At 38.9% G+C, this 18,750-nt stretch overlaps 1 protein-coding gene across 1 annotated transcript in view; it reads right to left on the reverse strand.

Moving 5' to 3' along the window:
- GHR (growth hormone receptor) overlaps positions 1–18,750 on the reverse strand; it is a 297,735-nt gene that overhangs the window by 154,131 nt on the left and 124,854 nt on the right. The window contains exon 2 of the mRNA XM_007961486.3: positions 11,156–11,236. Within this exon, the coding sequence (XP_007959677.2) occupies positions 11,156–11,225 (70 nt within the window). The 5' untranslated portion in view covers positions 11,226–11,236. The remainder of the gene's footprint in view (positions 1–11,155; positions 11,237–18,750) is intronic.

Consider the following 18,750-nt stretch of genomic DNA (forward strand, 5'->3'; position numbering starts at 1 on the left):
CACCCACGTTTTAACTCTAATCTTGCCTAACCTAGAAATTTATTCTACTTTCAGATAATTGTAATTGGCATAAAGCATTTTCTCAAAAAAGCAACCTAATTTTCCTTGTTCTTCCTCTCTTCATGAGAAGGTAAACAAAGAGGAGACTGACCTTTACTAAAAACCTCTTACCAGTAACTATACCAGGTATTGTACATGCTATCTCATTTAATTCTCATGGATGGCTTTCTGAGCAAGAATTAAGAAAATCACTCCCAGCATCAGAATCAACTCACCAAAGATCTACTTGCTGTATTAATCAGATTTAATTTTATTAGAAGCACAGGAACTAGATCAGTACAATTTCATCAAAGCCATCCTCTAAACACTGATTCTTACAACTATAGAACAGTATTCCGTTTTATAAAGGTTTATGTGATCATGTCTTGAACATTAGAAACATCTTCAAGATAGTTTTCTGCAGTCATTATTAAAATTATCTGTAGCTTCTAAAACTTCCTTGTGCAAATGAACCACTTCTTTTAGGCATACATATATTGTTATAAATAAAATTCCACATGTCAGTTTATTTTGCATGTTTATTTAGGCCTCAGGGTTTGCAATAATAACTCAACTTGAGGACAATAACAGTAGTTACTAAACACAATTAGCCTATTGGTAATTCCAATTACAGGAATTATATAGAATAATTATATAGAGCTTCCTATAATTATAGGAATTATACATAATTATTACCAATTACCAATTGACTAATTGTATTCAGTAACTGCTTTTCCTGTGTACTAATCTCAATAGGTGCTTTACTTCTGTTACCTCATTGAAGCCTTTTTAAATAAGTCATTTTCCTCTGACTTAACAGATAAGAAAACTGAGGCTCAGAGAATGTAAGAAACTACCAAAGTCACTGTAGCAGATGCTGTCAGTGCTTTGGTGATGTAGATTCATCTCTTTGCCTATTTATTTTATTTTATTTTATTTTATTTTATTTTATTTTATTTTATTATTTTATTTTATTTATTTTGTCTTATTTTATTTTATTTTATTTTATTTTATTTTATTTTATTATTTTATTTTATTTATTTTGTCTTATTTTATTTTATTTTATTTTATTTTATTTTATTTTATTTTATTTATTTTCCAAGACAGAGTCTTGCTCTGTTGACCAGGCTGGAGTGCAGTGGCACCACCTCAGCTCACTGCAACCTCTGCCTCCTGGGTTCAAGCAAATTCCCCTGCCTCAGCCTCCCGAACAGCTAGGACTACAGGCACCCGACACCCTGCCCAGCTAATTTTTGTATTCTTAGTAGAGATGGGGTTTCATCATGTTGTCCAGGCTGGTCTCGAACTCTTGACCTCGTGATCCACCCGCCTCGGCCTACTAAAGTTCTGGGATTACAGGTGTGAGCCACCACGCCCAGCCCCTCTTTACCTTTTTTTTTTTTTTTTTCCCACACAGGCTTCATGTGTGGTTTCAGTCCCACACTCTGGTCCTGTGTCTCTGTGTCGGCTGCTCTCAGGCTGCTGGAGCCAGTTTTACCTGCACTTGGACAACTGATAGCGTGTAGAAATTTGCATCCTCCTGAGGATGGTTTCTTTACCTTCCCAGTCTCATTTTCCTACTCTCCTATCGCTTTCTCCCTGGACCATTTTCTAATAATTCACTTTCATAGGAATCCTTGCCTCAGCATCCTACTTCTGGGGAACTCAACCTTTAAAAAGTCACACAATTCACATATGGGATTCAAATGCAGTTTTGACAAAGTCCAACACCACTGCTCTGAAATACCTAATCTAAACTGTTTCTCCTGACCACAGCAGAGAAGAAGGAAACAGGAATCAGATGTGGGTGGTGTGGAGACTGCCTCCTACTGGTCCTAAACCCTAAGCATCTCTGAGGACCAGTTTTTCCTCTCAGCGAGCTCCTTCATAGCTCCCTTTACTCTCTGACAGGATAAGCCTCTGCTTGATTAACTGCTGCCCCCAAGGAAGTGATAGTCAATAATAGGATCAAAGTACCAGAGGAATTTGATGCACCCTGAGGCAGATCATAGTAAGCTTCTATCAACCAACTGCAGAAATATATCTCTAATTTATACAGTATTTATTGAATGCTAACTTGGGCTCAGTGGTGGCCATACTCTCCTCTTTTAGCCTGGAATTTCAGTCTTTTCCTTTTACCCTCTGCTTTAAGGCATCAGTGGCATTCCCCAACATCAAAAGTTTCCACCTTTGGGTGAATAGCAACCCAGTCCCAAACATGTTGGAGAAATCACCCCCCAAAATCCAAAAAGAGATGGTTTTAATCTAAATACGTCTCATGTTAAAGTTCTTAATATTCTTCTATTTTGGTTATTAATATTCTTCTATTTTTCCCTTAAAGTGAGTTTTTTCACCTAAGAATATATATTTTTAGCAATCAAATATAGAAGTAAGACAAGATAGCCAGGTCATACTGGAGAGCACTTATACTTTTGCCTTTCACACCCATAATGGCTATAGTATACACATCAGTTTCTCAAGCAAATATGGCCAAGATATGCACAGAAGTTAACTTACCTCCTTCTATTTCTCAATAAAAGCCTTCTTAGAAACTATTCAGTCTGAATAATAACTGCAGAGGAAGAGAAAGCTAGTCAACCATGCTTATGAAGTTCAGAGCAAATACTAGAGGGTATGATGCTAGCCCAGCTAACAAAGAAAGCTGGGCACCATGATATACCAGTTTGTCAACGTAGCCAGAGCTGTCTGAGTATGACACTTCATGTACTTTCTATATTCTAGTCCTAGCAAGCCCAGCTGGCCAAACGGTGCCCTGACACAGGGCAGGACTCTTCAACTGACTATCTTTCTCCTGTTTCCCTATTCCTCTGCTCTTGTTACAATACATCGCTTCACCATCAGCAATTATTAAGGAAAGCATGGCTCTTCTTGCTCCAACCAGGGATGCAGTGGGTCAGTGGCACGTAGAGGAGAAGAAATTATATGTCCTAAATGTTAGCCAAACACAAAATGGTCCTCACCTGAAAAATGACCTCTCATTTTTGGAAGAGCCAAGGCTCTGTAAAATATAATGTGGCAAACATCATCAATTCAGTGTCCACTAAGGCAAATCTGTTAATATTTACACATAGCACATGGTTATCCAGTAGTCAATATTATTTCTCCTTCCACAAATTTGGAAGGTTTTGCCAAAAAATTAAAAGATACACAAAGTGTCATTTTTTCAAATTCAGAAATCAAGAAATTAAGGATTTTATTAATATAAATTGACTTTTAACTCGAGAGTGTCATACTTCAAGATGTGCTCTCATTGGAAAATTAGAAAGACTTGATATTTAAGGAATGGGGCTAAGAAAATCGACTCAGCTATCCACAGGATCCCTAGTCAGGGTCTTTTGTAATCTAAAGTTCAATGTCCAAAGGGGCAAAGAAAATTTGGATTTGGGATCTTCAGGCATCATTATGTCTGTCAATATTTGAGGAGATTTAATCAGGTAGGTGGTGTAGAGATAAAGGTGGTGTCAGGGGGATGGTGCCGGGTGACCGGGTCACTTAATGCAGAATGTTGGTGACTGGTGCATGGGGTTCGGAGTTCAGTCACCTGGAAAGAGGTTGACAAGACTTAGGAAGGACATCAGGCTCTCACACATTAGTGTTTAGGGCAGAATTCTGATCTTGGTGGTAACTGGAGTATAAAGCAGGAAAATAAAATCATTCCATCACCAGGAAAAGCCCACAAAGCCTAGCTTCTAAAGTGGCACAGCTATTTCTAGACCCCTCCCACTATAAGGGGATACTAATTCAACTCCTGCCTTGCTCAGGACTGGAGGTGAGAGCATCAGTGACAATTGCAGGAGAGAACTGAGGAAATCAAAGGTCAGGATTTAGATGCTGATTCACTTATTCATTCAACAAATAAATGAAGATCCTCATCAGAATGCTGAAGGACGGGCATCAAGCAAAATATCCTTCATGGATTTTAACATCTAGTGAGTTTTAATTCCATACCATTTTATTACACAGGGCATGGAATGGTCATTTTGTTCAGTTATTTGAAACCAATTAAATTGTATTTATTTCAAGCTCAATCCAAACTTTCCACACGCTTGAAACACAGATGTCATTATAACTTCATTTAGAAGAGGGACACACAACAAATGCCATCCTTCACCTGCCTCCTACTCCCACCTCTCCGCCAATCCCGTGTCCTGCTTGTTAGTGAAAGCCTCTATAAAAACATCCTGAAACATTTCCCCTGTGGTCAAGACATGATCCATCATCTTCTAATACCTGCAATCCTTCCATGGAAATGTGATGCATACACTGTGAAGGTTGAGGCTTAAGTTAAATTGTTATATAGACAGAAACAGAGATTCCTGATAGATGTATCTGATGAAACACTGTGGCTTCATCCTGGGAACAAGGAACTAGAAAAAATGGATTTGCAGCTGAGGCTGTAGAAGTGCTCTAAGCCCCAAGGCCTCTTGGTCTCTCCCAGGAGTTGCCAGACAGGGCACTAAGGAATACTCTCTTCGTAGGGTCAATTGCATCCAATTTCAAAGTGTGTTTATGTTACACATCATCACCGTCTTTATGCTGCTAACTACAGATGATGAGGAAGCTTTGCTTTGGGTTTGAAGATGACACTGTTGACAGCATTATTTAACAATCCATGTGAGTATTGCCAGAAAAGTCAAAATGGAGCGACATTGCCTGCTGCTTCGGAAAGATGAAGGTGGACCCTTGTGTTGTGGCTGCTGGTGACTCTGCCTGATGACGAGCTAGGTGCATAATACTGTGGATAAGCAGGTGGTTACAAGCCAAGTAGAGACCCCAAAAGATGTCTTTATTGGTGACTCTGAACTGCCTACAGTTCTATATCATATACAGTGTAAAGTTAAGAAGGTTTAAAAGGAACCAGTTCTCAGTTAGAAACCCACTGACTTCAATGCACCGTGAGGAGAAAATCATCAGTAGCAAGTTCTTCATGAGATGGTTTCCCTCGGGAAAAGGTGCTGGGGTGACTGAGGAATCCTGGGCCCCTTGTTGTAGGGAATGATCTCAGGTAGAGGCTGGCTGGGCCAGTAAAGGCCAAAATGGACTTCTGTACAGTTGAACTTGGGTTGGTCTCTAGCCAGAGGTGAACAACCAGGTGTGTCTATGAACAGGTACTCTTTGCCATCACCAAACACCAAATACATTATGTCGACCTCATTCCTGTCTACCCCATAACAAGAGCCCCAATTTAGGATACTGAACCAAACTGGTGTGGAAACATTCTATTATATAACCAGGACTGGCTCTGGTCCCATAAGAGCTGGCATCTAATGTGGAAGACTAGAAATATACTCGATCACTGGCATGTGTGAATTTAACTAACAGTCAGGGTTCTAAGTATTCTTGGGTGGTCTCACTCCTTCAATTTACTAATTAGCTGTGGCATAAATCTAATCACTCACACTGCCAGCTTCTTTGTAGAGGTGAGTCACTCAGTTTCTGTGGGAGCCTAACCAACCTCCCAGACTCTGCCCAGCACATGGCTTTGCTGTTCTCAACTCATCCTGCATATATTTTATTGCATCCCATGAGTTAAGTACATACTCTAGCAATGATAAAATACTTGGGGGGTTGTCAAGGTCTCGGGATAGAGTCACAAATGTCCAGAGACTACAATGAGGAGGGAGTTCAGACCTTTGTCCTTGCTGTAGACCCTCATTGCATAGTAGCCTGAGCCATATCACAGCCATACTGCAGAGCTGAGCAGAGAGCTGTGGGACCCAGGGTAGACACAGGCATGAGGAGTTCAGAGAAATGGTACAAAAGAAGCATAGCTTAGACACTCTGCTGTCATCCAGCGTCAGCGTGTTTCCTCCCCTACAGAGTTGTTCTGTGCAAGTACCACTTTAGTGCTAATAGGCTGAACTGTGCACCAGGACTTCACCGCATTAAACGTGAGTCATTGCTGATGATCACATTAATTAAAAATGCAGAAACTTAGAAACGGATGGAAAAGAAGGCACTGATAGTTCCCCAAGTCAAATATCCACAGGTTAATTGGACTCTGAGTACTGGTAATTCTGTCTTCCTAACATCCCTGTGTTTGTGATCCATCTATTTTTTAATCACCCCTGCCACACTTAGATTATCTCTCTCCTGACCTATTGTCATCACCTTCCTCCTCTAATTCATCCCTTTTGAATTTACTTTTATCCTATTAGTAGTATTATTGACAAAGTAAAAATCTAACAGTATCATTACCTAGATTAAAACCCTTTAATAACCTAAGAGGATCACAATTAAATTATGTTTATTTCTCTGTTTTCTCTTCTAAAGACTGTGAGCTCCTTAAAGGCAGGAATATACATTCAAAATTCTTCCTTGCACTGGGCACAGTGGCTCATACCTATAATGCCAGCTACTCTACAGGCTGAAGAAGGATTGTGTGAAGCTAGTAGAACTGTTTGGGGCCTGTACAACATAGCAAGTTCCTATCTCTAAAAGAAAAAGATGAATAAATGCATGCATGCATGAATGAATGAATAAATAAATAAATACATAAAATTCCTCCTTGAATCTGTAAAATGACTTAATAAAAGCTTCTTGAAAGACTTTTTTTGTGTCATTATCTACATTGGCACCCTCTAGATTAACCCAGCTTGCTGCGACCTTCTGAACTCCAACATCAAATAAAGTCTGCAATATCAGGAGGACAAGGGGTCAGAGGATTGCTGATGTACATGGATGCAGGCCATGGCACTAGAACACACCATAAGATTTCTTCTTGCCTCTGGATGATGGTCAAGACAGCAGCAATCAAAAGCTCTGTGGCTTTTCTCCCCATCTTCACTGTGAATGGAAAGCCTTGAATTGTTCATTCTTGAATACATTTAACAGATGCATTCATTACTGTTTACTAACTGAAACCATGACTTGAATACTTGTATGAAATATATCCGACATGTCTTGACATCCTCTCAGGGCTCTGTGGAACTTCACCTGTAGTGGGATAGAGTTTATTTAAAAAAATAAATTGTTCTATCCACTGTGCCATTATTTCCTATCTGATAGCAATGAGAACAGGAGTGTCTTTTCTTTCAAGTAAGTGTTTTGTCAGTGTGCATAGGTTTATGAAAAATGTTCAAAATATACAGAAAACATTATTTTGGGGCTCTCGGTTCCCTTAGGATGTGGCACCTCATTCCTAAGTCTCTTACCTTGAAGGGTGTAGAATGATATAACACCTTTTGCACAATTTGAGTGATGTCAGTTATGTGCTTTGCCTATAAGCCACACCTAACTGGCATGCATATATATATACTATATACATATACTGTACATATATACACATATATATGTATATATGTACATATATAGTGTATGTATTACACACATACAAATATAAATATGTTATATGTAAATATATATCAATATTATACATAGGTATTATATATGTTACATATAAATATCACACATACAAACTATTCCATCTTGCAGGTAGCACTTTTCTCTGGCCTCCAACATTGAGGCCTATTACTTGCTGGATATGGCATACAATTCCTCTTTCTTTTCTTCCTCTCCAAATGCTACTGATTCTTCAAGGGCCCAGCAAGTCTTGCCTTTTCCATAATGCCTTTGCTATCTCTAGGCCTTCTATAATTTGACTCAAACCTACTGACCTAAGTTTGCTTCCAAGGGGAATAATTACAAATATAGCACCTATGTACCACACACCTTGGCCAAATTAATCCTATGCCTTCCATGAAGTAAGTGCTCAAGAAATATTCGTTGAATGTTAAATGCTAAAATAGAACCATCCATTGACTAGACAGTGCCATATATATATATGTGTATATATATATATAACAGTAAGTGAATGAATTGTTCTCCATGGACATCTCATATCTACATCTGTACACTTCTGTTTATGTTGTTGCTTTATTGCATAAGTTATTCCTGTAATAGCCTTCTGTTCTTCTCAGCCTTTTAAAATCTTAAACCCGACATTCTAGTCTCTATTGAAACAATGCCAGCCTCCTTCATGAAGCTGTAATTCACCACAGCTGAGGTATCCCTCCCAACATCACCACTTCTATAAAGTGTGATTCAAGCCATTTTGATAGTTAATATACAATGCCTGATATTGTAATTCTTGGTGTACATGCCTGATCTATTAACACATGAAAAGTTCCTTGAGGGAAGAATCAATGTATTCCTCATAGCCATAGGTGCAGGCTTTGAAAATAGGAAACTCTTAAGAATTATCAGTACATTGAATTTGTTGAATTAACTATTCTAGTCCACCCTGATCTATTCTTTTTCAGGGCATCTTGACCATTTCTCTTCATCACACAATCTAAACCTTAAAGATATACAGTCTCTCATTAATTTCAAGACATTCCTCATGTCCTAGCTAGACTGAACTACAAGACAGGGGCTTGCCTACTTCCACTTTAGGTTACTGAGGTCAAAGGGTATATTCAGGGGTGGACTGACTGAAATAGTAGAGATATACGACCTAATTTATAACAGGCACTCCTTGGAAGAATACTTTTATCCGTCAGGTCTTTATGCACATTTCTCACTAGCGACATCATTCTAGCAGCAGCAATTTTGATACAATCAGTTGACAGGTCAACCATGTGAAGCCCTTTGAAAACAAGGCATTGTGGATCATTCCTGATTTTGGAATAAAAAATTCTCTCAAGACTATGTAATTGGCTTTGAGGAGCAGATATAGAGCTTCATATTAAGGATGAGAGCTTCATGTTAAGGATGAGAGACAGAAAATATCTATTACAACACTTTAGCTAGCACAGTAATGGCACTATTCAAATTTAGTTCTCATTAAATTTCCCACAGGGCAATTAGATTTAATTAAAAAAAAATCCTTTCAGGGCCAGTATATTTCTAATTGCTCATCTGCCCAAGCAAGAAAATCCCTGCTCAAGTGCCACCCTTCCCTATGCATAGAGGTCTGTCATCTTCTACCAGCTCCTGGGTGACTTTTCTCCAGGTGATGCTTCCAAGATCACTTACCCATCAGTGCCACATCTTTCACTGACCAAACTGAATTCAATAGTAGTATCTTTTCTTTTTTTAAAATTTCAGCTACATTTTTAGTCTGCCTTATTCAATAGGAGACACAATAAAAATAAAATGATTTGGCTACAATCCAGACCTGGCAGAAAAACAAACACATGGCCCATAAATGTCATCTGAGACTGACCCGTGTCATGTTATGCAGTAACTTTGGCTGAACCCATGAACCCCTTAGATAAGTGGCCAGAACTAGAATACACACACACACACAGAGGCAAGCATGCACACACATGCTGGAATGAGCTTACATATGCCTTCTTACATAAATATCATACCCCATCCTTAACCTTTAGATCATTTTAAGAAAGGATTCTGGAATATGCACATATTCCAAAGGAAAAAGAAATATTGGTTAGCTCAACAAGACAAAAAAAAAAAAAGAGGAGACAAAAATGTTCTTCTTTGTTAAATTACTTCCTATGTGTAACCACTGGTAGGATATGTGATTTGTGTTTAGTATAAACCACTGCATTTGCTTATATTCTGCTCTCCCTAAACAAATAAATGAATCAAACAAAACTATTAAAAAGAAAAACAAAAATCAAGCATTAAAAGCAACTAATGATGTTTTCTCTTCACTCAGGAACTCAAAGGTTTAGTAAAATGTGGAAGCAGTGGAAACAGATGCTCCGTGCAGATTTTCTAGTTCTAAAATGTAATTTGAGCTCTAATCTCTCAGCTGGGGATGCATTTTTAATTTTCTTTAAAGATTTCCTATGCCATACTTTTCATTTCACAAGTTTTTTAAATTCCTCAAATCTTGCCCAGTGGAGTGAAAGTCACCTTAATGAAGAAACGAGAGATTAAGCCACCATGACTTTGGAACAGCAGAGGATCTCAGCTGCAATTCTTTGGCTCAGAACCAGGGTCTAAAACCAGCCATGGGAAAAGCTGCTGAAATGGAGCCTGCAATTCTCTCCATGTTTGACTTGCATAATGTTGACATTATAACACCAGAGAGACCAAAAAATATTTCAAACAATTATGACTCTTTTCTATAAATATTTTAAAATTGCTTTAAGAGATAAAATAACATCTTTTCTCCTTTTCTAAGTGACTCTGGTCACCCTCAGCAGCTCACTACTACGGATTTATTTTTGGCTAGAAGGTCAGGGAGGACATCTTAAGGCGCTAGGTCTGCTGTTAAACTGTATTTTCCAACATGAGCTGAATGGTGAGAAGGGGGAGTCAGACACTCTTAAAGCAACAACTAAATTCAGTGTCATAGCATGGGAGAAATACATTGTTTGTTTCTTCTGTAGAAGCACAGGCAAGGAAAAGTATCAAGTATTCACTTAAAAAAAAAAAAAAAAAAAAAAAAAAAAGGTCTCCCACCACCCTTTAGAGACCACAGTTTTCTTTCTGACAGAAAAATTCTTCTCCCCTTTCCCTTCCATTACTCTTCCTTGTTTTAATTAGGGCTGCTATGAAACATAGTTTATACATATTGAGACTTCTCTACCAGGAGAGGGATATAAAAAAGGGAGGGAGAATTATAGAGATGGGGAAGGAAGTTCATAATTTCTGGGTATATCATTCAACTATTTCAGGTGTCTCTTCCCTCAACTTAGCCAAATGGTAATCACCCAGAGAGTGAGAGGTGAAATTCGTTTGAAACCTGCAATTTCCTTTCTCAGAGAATATGATTAACAAGCCTGAATTCTGAGCTCTGGAAATAGACTAGATATCCTTAGTCACAAATGAACTGAGTGAACAGTAAGCTAATAACTCTTCAGTGTAACTTCAGTATCTCTCCCAGAGCCTGAGAACAAGAGACCTGGCTTTTCTTCAACATAAATGTCCTCAGCATGATTTGTAGCATTAATTTTTGACATGAAAACACCAGATGCCAAAGTTGACTGACTACTGCATTCCTCCTAAACATCCACGGAAAAGTCCTACTAGTTTTTGATTTTAAAGTTAAGTCAAGTTTCCTATTTGCTGCTATGTAAAACTTGCATCTTTTAATAAAATCATCCAAAAAACTTGGATGTAACAAATATAATTCAGTGTTGTTTCAAAACACTGAGGGTGGAAATGGAAAAGCAGAACTCACCCTCACTTCCAGAAAAAGCATCACTTGATCCTGCCAGTGCCAAGGTCAACAGCAGCTGCCAGAGATCCATACCTGTAGGACCTGCAATCACAAAAAGAGTAAGGTAAAGCCCAGCAATTAAAAGCAGACCATTAGCATGAAATACTGTTTAAAGACTGGGTAAGACATGAATGCGCTGACGAATCAGTTCCAGAAGGAATCCTAGTAAGTCTTTCATTGCCCCGAGTCTCATATTGTCCTACTTTTCATGAACTCAAACAGCAGGTTGTAATAAATTCTACTTCCCGTGAGTACTCGTCTCAGGAAATAACATGAACATTAGAGACGTTCACATCCTGGCTCAAAGTCATAGAAATACCTCACAGCAAATGACCCCCATGCACAGCTTCAGTAACAGGGCCAGTAAGGTTTACTTCAATTTGATCTGGAAATAGAAAACCTTATCAGCAGTATCAGCAAGCATGGGGCCTTGAGCTGGACAGGCCATAAAAGGAAAAACAGAACAATCACGGTAATAGTAACATTTCATAAATCTGTTTCCCAGTGAACAAAAGAGATCAACACACTCAAAACAAAGTGCTAATAAGCCATCCTAAAGAGGTTTAACTAGAAGGGAAGCAGAAAGAAAGCGGGAAGCAAAAGAAAACAAAAACTCCCTAGTAAAACTAAAAACCCACAAGGACAGATTGTATCATAGAGAGTTTTTATTTTCATGAGGAATACAGATCTGAAAGACCCAGGAATGTGAACAACTCAGACACCAAGAGGGATGTATCTGTGGCTTTGCTAGGCATTAGAAGCCCACTGTGGCCACACCTGGAGCCCTTCAGTTTAACGGAGAGAGTAGATCAACATATCTGTCAGCACACACCTCAGTGACCATACACCTTTATCTGGAGGAAGGAAATAAGCTTTTCTAGAAAAAATATACCAGGGTGTCCACATCCCGGACCTTTTGAGGCAAGTTTGGGCTAGTTGAAAATGAACTCAGCATATTGCCTTTTGTAGAGCTGTTGTTGTGTCTAACAACTAATGCCAACTACTTTAAAGCTTAGCTGCAACATTTCCATAAAATTGCACTATTTACAAGTTACTCAGACACTTATCATCATACCAGGAGCTCCACTAGGACCTCTACTGGCTTCATTTTTATTACTGTGCAAACCTGACCTAATGGAATAGCCCTTCATGGTATCCCTAATCAGGCTGAAATAATGAGCAAAGATGTTTGTTTTCATGGGCCTACAGACGTGGTCCTCTGGCAATGGCTGTGTAATTCTACATAGGGATAAAATTCTTGATGTACTGTAATTTCTAGACAGCAGAGGACCTATATTTTTTTGTTCCATATGATTTTATGTTCTTAAAATAAAAAACATATCTCTATGTAAACTAAGTATCTTCTTGCATCTGAATCCCCATGTGCAAACCCACATGCATGAGGAACTCTCCTCCATACACTGCTTCATGGAGTCGTTCATAGGATTGAGTGTAAACATGCAGGTGAACACACTTTGTCAATGGTGAGATTTCAAATAAATATGAGTTGTGGTTTTTACAACATCCATGTTTTTAATTCCTAACCTGGAAGGCCTTGAGCTGATGGCCTTGCATCATCCTTATCTACTTTGCAAATGAGAACCGCTGAGCATCTCTCCCTCCCAATGTCCTTTACTCCTAGGTGAACAGGCTATGTAACCAAAGCTGGAAACCTCCAGCAGAAACATATTAAAAGGCTAGAAAAAGATGCTATAGGCTAAAAACGCAATCCTGTTGGTAACTAAGTATTTGCTTTGAATTTGATTCTTTCTTTTTTCTTTTTTTGTTTCACTCTGTCGCCCAGCCTGGAGTGCAGTGGCATGATCTCAGCTCACTGCAACTTCTGCCTCCCAGGTTTAAGTGGTTCTCCTGCCTCAGTCTTCCAAGTAGCTGGGACCATAGGTGTGTGCTACCATGCCCAGCTAATTTTTGTATTTTTAGTAGTGATAGGATTTCACCATGTTGGCCAGGCTTGTCTCTAACGCCTGACCTCAAATGATCCACCCGCCTTGGCCTCCCAAAGTGCTGCGATTACAGATATGAGCCACCGTGCCCAGCTGATTTTTTTTAAGTGGAGAAAACACTGAGGAACTGGATGCTGTATACAGTGTTAATTTTACTTGTTATCTCCCAAAACACTTAGTGTCAGGCAAAGAAGTTTCCAGTAGCACCTGCTATTCTGAGGTCAGGGTATAACAGTAAATCCCCAATTCCCAGGCAGCCTTTTTTGCTTCCCATCTGAGCAAGGGTGTGAACAGGTTTGCATTTCTCAGAAGGCCGCATCCTCTGGTTTGGAAGTCACCTCTTCAGACATCTCAAGGATACCTGGCAGATGCCACAAACAAATGGCATTTGCTTCAGTTGAATAGTAGATGACCTTCCTTCAATCCCGAAACTTTTGAAAGCAGCTGCATGCAAATGAGCTTCACTTCTTCCAAATAAAGAACTAGGTGGGGCGCGGTGGCTCACGCCTGTAATCCCAGCACTTTGGGAGACTGAGGCGAGTGGATCACGAGGTCAGGAAATCGAGACCATCATGGCCAACACGGTGAAACCCCGTCTCTACTAAAAATACAAAAATTAGCTGGGCATGGCAGTGCATACCGGTAATCCCAGCTACTTGGGAGGCTGAGGCTGGAGAATTGCTTGAACAGGGGAGGCGGAGGTTGCAGTGAGTTGAGATCATGCCACTGCACTCCAGCCTGGCGACAGAGCAAGACTCAGTCTCCAAAAAAAAAACCAAAAAAAACAAAAAACAAAGGAACTATAATTATAACACTTCCTTTACAAGCTGAACATATGTCCATAGAATGTGCTCTATCAAAACAAAAAACAAACAAGAATCCTTAACACAAAATTAACCAGAAATCTGTTTGCATACTCCTACAGCAGAAAATAATATTTAAAATTGCCATGCTCCCAAATAGGAGGTGAGTGCAGTTTACTGCTTCCTGGAACACTGCATAGGGACCCAATTCTAACTAAGACCAGGGGCCAGGAGGAGGATAAAGAAATGTGGATGGATTCAGCAGAAGCTAAGTGCTTTATGAGAACCTAATTCTTCCCCTTCTGTTCCACTGATGTTGGCTCAGTGGGAATGACTCCAAAAGTAGCCCTTCTGCACTCCTCTGCAGAACTCTCTCTAGGGTCCTCACATGAGCCAGGCCACGAGAAGTGACGTTCAACTGTATTGTAAGCAGTCCACGTCATCTTTGCAGAGCCCCACATGGCACCTTCTAGATGAGGGAATCCTTCTCTATTAGGTTCTAGCCGAGATAAAATGTCCCTAGGAAAGCTCAGAGTGCTGACACATGAAGTTCGGAACTTTAATATTATCTAACATTACAATGTAATGATATGCCAGATGTGAGAAAAAGAAAGTCCCTCTATTCCCCTCCACCAAACCCTTTTTGCCCAGGTACCTAAACTTATTACTTGTACCTATTAACCCAGAGACACAGCAGTCCACTCAAATGCTGTCATAAGAGGTTCTATAATAATCTAAGTAGAGGATGGCATTGTTCAGAGGAATCTACTAAATTGGACCTTAGCTACCTGGGTTTTTTAAGCTTGCAATATTTTCCTAGGGAAAATCCCTCTCTAAATTTCTTTTGATATTTACACATTCTTTGACTATAGACTCATGGCAAGATTTTCAGCAGGCGGGATAAAAAATGGGCTTCTATTCTTGCATAATGGAACTCACACCATTTCCACCCTCAAAGTCTGAGGCATTTTGCCTGCTTCCCATCTTTCTCAAGAAAAAGCAAGTTCAAAACCAGTGTAATGCAGCTGGCATGAATTTTAAATCTGTAGACTGCCCAGCAGAGGAGGCCTCCAAATTACATAATTAGGCCCATGATATACTAACTTATTCTTTGGCCATAAAACAATTTGTAAACACACAAGAAAAGATGAGGGTTAGATATAATACATTTTCCAGCATGCTATAACCAACTCCTGACAAAGAAACCAATATGTTCAATTCTCTTTAATTTATAATTAGCAAGTATTTGTTAAACTACTAGTTCCTGCTAGCACTGAGCAAGGCACTATGGAGATTAACGCAAAAGCAATCAAAATCATGGTTCTTCAAGAATAAGGCAGTACAAACACATGAAACTGTGAAAAGAAGGGGCATATCTGAAAATAGAAGGTCAGACTAGGGAAAAATCAGGTATCGAACTGACAGTCTTAAAATTAGAACTAGATGACAGATAAGAGTGGAAAAGGGAGAGAATCTATGGTCAACTTGTATGGTAAAAGCTCAGAGCAAATGTTCTGGATATGAGTATGAATTCTGAGTATGTTTTGGACGATATTCTGAGGAAGCTAGTGAATAGAGAACAAGGTTCATATTTACGAATAAAAGGGCATAAAATTAGATTGGTGAGGTAGGACCAGATTAAAACAGCATTTTCAACTCAGATTGATCAGAAAGTCACTAGAGATTTGGTGCAAAAGTGGGTTTTCCTTAGGTTACAGCTGCCCTTCATGCCTTCTTAACTTAATATCACTGAGAAGTATTGACAAGATTTGGTGATGATTGGATATGAGAGATGATAGACATGCCTGTCACAAATAACTGGGTATGTGTGGATGAGAGATAGCGCTAGTGAAAGAAATCAGGATTTGGGGACCTGAGTTGGTTAGCGGGAGGAGAAGGTCATAGGACTGCTTCGGATACTTGGTGTTTTAAGGCAATTACAAGACCTTTGAAAATGTGAGAAACGACTAGTGGGAAGTTGAAGGTAAGAGACCAAAGATTGAGAGACAAGGGAGGTCATTACTGAAGGTGAGGGAGAGCTACATAGAGATGAGGAGTATCACGTGAATTTAAGGAGAAGACTAGACTATTATGGTGACAAGTCTCTATAACACCTTCATCAACAATTACATTAAAAGTTTATTTGCCAGGCATGGTGATTCATGCCTGTAATCCCAGCACTTTGGGAGGCTGAGGCGGGTGGATCACGAGGTCAAGAGATTGAGACCATCCTGGCCAACATGGTGAAACCTCGTCTCTACTAAAAATACAAAAATTAGCTGGGTGTGGTGGCGTGCACCTGTAGTCCCAGCTACTCGGGAGACTGAGACAGGAGAATCGCTTGAACCATGGAGGCGGAGGATGCAGGGAGCCGAGATCGCGCCACTGCACTCCAGCCTGGCAACAGAGTGAGACTCTGTCTCAAAAAAAAAAAAAAAAAGTTTATTAAGCCACAGAGGGAAAAATATGCTTATATCTGGTTTGTAATTTTGTGGAAATAAAACAAACCACCACCTAAAATAACGGACACCCTCTAATTTGTATCAAGTATTTTTTTTTTTAAAGTGATTAAAGCATCCTTAGAAGCATCCTTAGAAGTGTGATGTTAATATATTAATATATTGGAAGAGTAAATGCCAGCATTGATTACTAAGAAATATTGTGAAATTGAATCTAGTCGATCTCCTTGCTGAAGCTTTTCCAATAATACAGCACAGGAAAAGGAAGAGGTTAACCCAAAAGGGCATTTAAAACTGCTAGTTTTCATTAGCACCAGGCATGCATTGAAATAGTTTGCTTTCAGAATTCATGTTGTTACCAACTTTTTATGGTGATGATAATTTGGAAAATGGTCAGATCTAAAATGCCTTAGGTGAATTTATTTCCTTCCTATGAATGAGGAAAGAAAAGCTCACAGACAGTTTTGATAGAACTACTTTTGCTGAGATTTCTCTCCTCTTGGAGATCCAGTGGGGAATGCAGGATGGGAATTTTAAATGTGTAAGGTGTGAGGGGGAAAAAGACTTTTGGGAGTAGTACATATAGTAGGTCTCCAATTTTATTTATTTATTTGTTATATTATTTGTATTTTTACTTTTTGAAGAGACATGGGTCTCACTCTGCCACCCAGGTTGGGAGTGCAGTGGCATAATCATAGCTCACTGCAGTCTCCAACTCTTGGGCTCAAGGGATCCTCCTTCATCAGCCTCCCAAATAGCTTGTACCACAGGCATGTGCCAACCCACCTAGCTATTTTTTTTTTTTATAGACAGCGTCTTGCTATGTTGCCCAGGCTGGTCTCTAACTCTTGGCCTCATTTGATCCTTCCGTCTTGGCCTCCCAAAGTGCTGGGATTATAGCCGTAAGCCACCACATCCAACCTAGGTCTCCAATTTTATAAAATAAGGATATATGGTACATACCTGCACTGACCAATTCTGTTACAATAAGTCACAGGTGTCTATTGAGCGCTTAAAATGTGGCTAACACAATTGAGGAATTTAATGACAATTTAAATTTAATTAAATATGTAAGTCTATTTGGAACACGTTGGATATATGAACCCACTTTTTAAGCTTTACATTTCATGAAATGTAAATGCAGATCAAGTATTTATGATTAAAATTTAGCGTCCAAATTCATATGTGCTATAAGTATAAAATACACATGAAATTGAAAGCTTAGTACAAGAAGAAAAGATGCAAAATATCTTCATAATGTTTATGTTGACAACATGTTGAAATTATATTTTTGACTGCTGAGTTAAATGAAATCTATTATTAAAACAAAATCCTCTGTTTCTTCTTATTTTTTTAAATGTGATTACAGCCATGTATCACTTAATGACAGGAATACATTCTGAAAAATGCATCATTAGGCAATTCTATGGTTCTGCGAACACCACAGAGTGTATTTACACAAACCTAGATGGTATAACCTACTACACACCTAGGCTATATGGGATAGCCTATTGCTCTGGGCTACAGACCTGTGCAGCAGGTTACTACTCTACTGAATACCATAAGCAATTTTAACACAATATTAAGTATTTATGTATCTAGACATATCTAAACATAGAAAAGATATCCTAGAAACATGATATTATAATTTTATGGGGCCAGTCCATCACTGACTGAAAAGTCATTATGTGGTGCATGACTGTAGTTGAAAATTTTAAATGACAAACGTGGCTTGCATTTTATTTCTACTGGCAGCATTCATATATACATTTTATTGTTTATATGTCTGCAATTGCACTCAAAAACATTAAATGATTACTGTGGGCATATTTGCTTTTGTAACAAAAATGAACAAATAAAGTAATTTTTTAAAAATTCAAAAGACATGTAAAATCATCATGATTATGTTGTAAAAGGTCCTCCCAAAAGCAGAATGATGGGGACAAAAAAATTCACTGAAGACTTAGGTGACTTAGGTATGATTGTATCTGTGGAAGGTGGTTTTTTTCAAGGGTACCCAGTGTGCATTCATTTACCTTCAGAAGTATTATTATTCACATTATGTCCCTATTTGAGTCATAGACAGTGGTGTACTGGTAAATGTTTAACACTTGTCTCTCTGGAATTTAAAAAAAGGGTCATGATTTGTATCATTTGCCAATTTCTGTGGTGTAAATACCTCTTTCAAGGTTGATTTTAAGCTACCAACATTAATTCACTGATTGGATTCACAAGCCAGAAGCTGGACCCAGTACACACTGGCCGGGGAAGGGACTGATGCTATCTAGGCTTCATGTGAGGTAACAGGTACAAAAATTAAGCAATCTACT

This window comes from Chlorocebus sabaeus, chromosome 4 (genome assembly GCF_047675955.1).
Source record: "Chlorocebus sabaeus isolate Y175 chromosome 4, mChlSab1.0.hap1, whole genome shotgun sequence".
Lineage (NCBI taxonomy): Eukaryota > Metazoa > Chordata > Mammalia > Primates > Cercopithecidae > Chlorocebus > Chlorocebus sabaeus.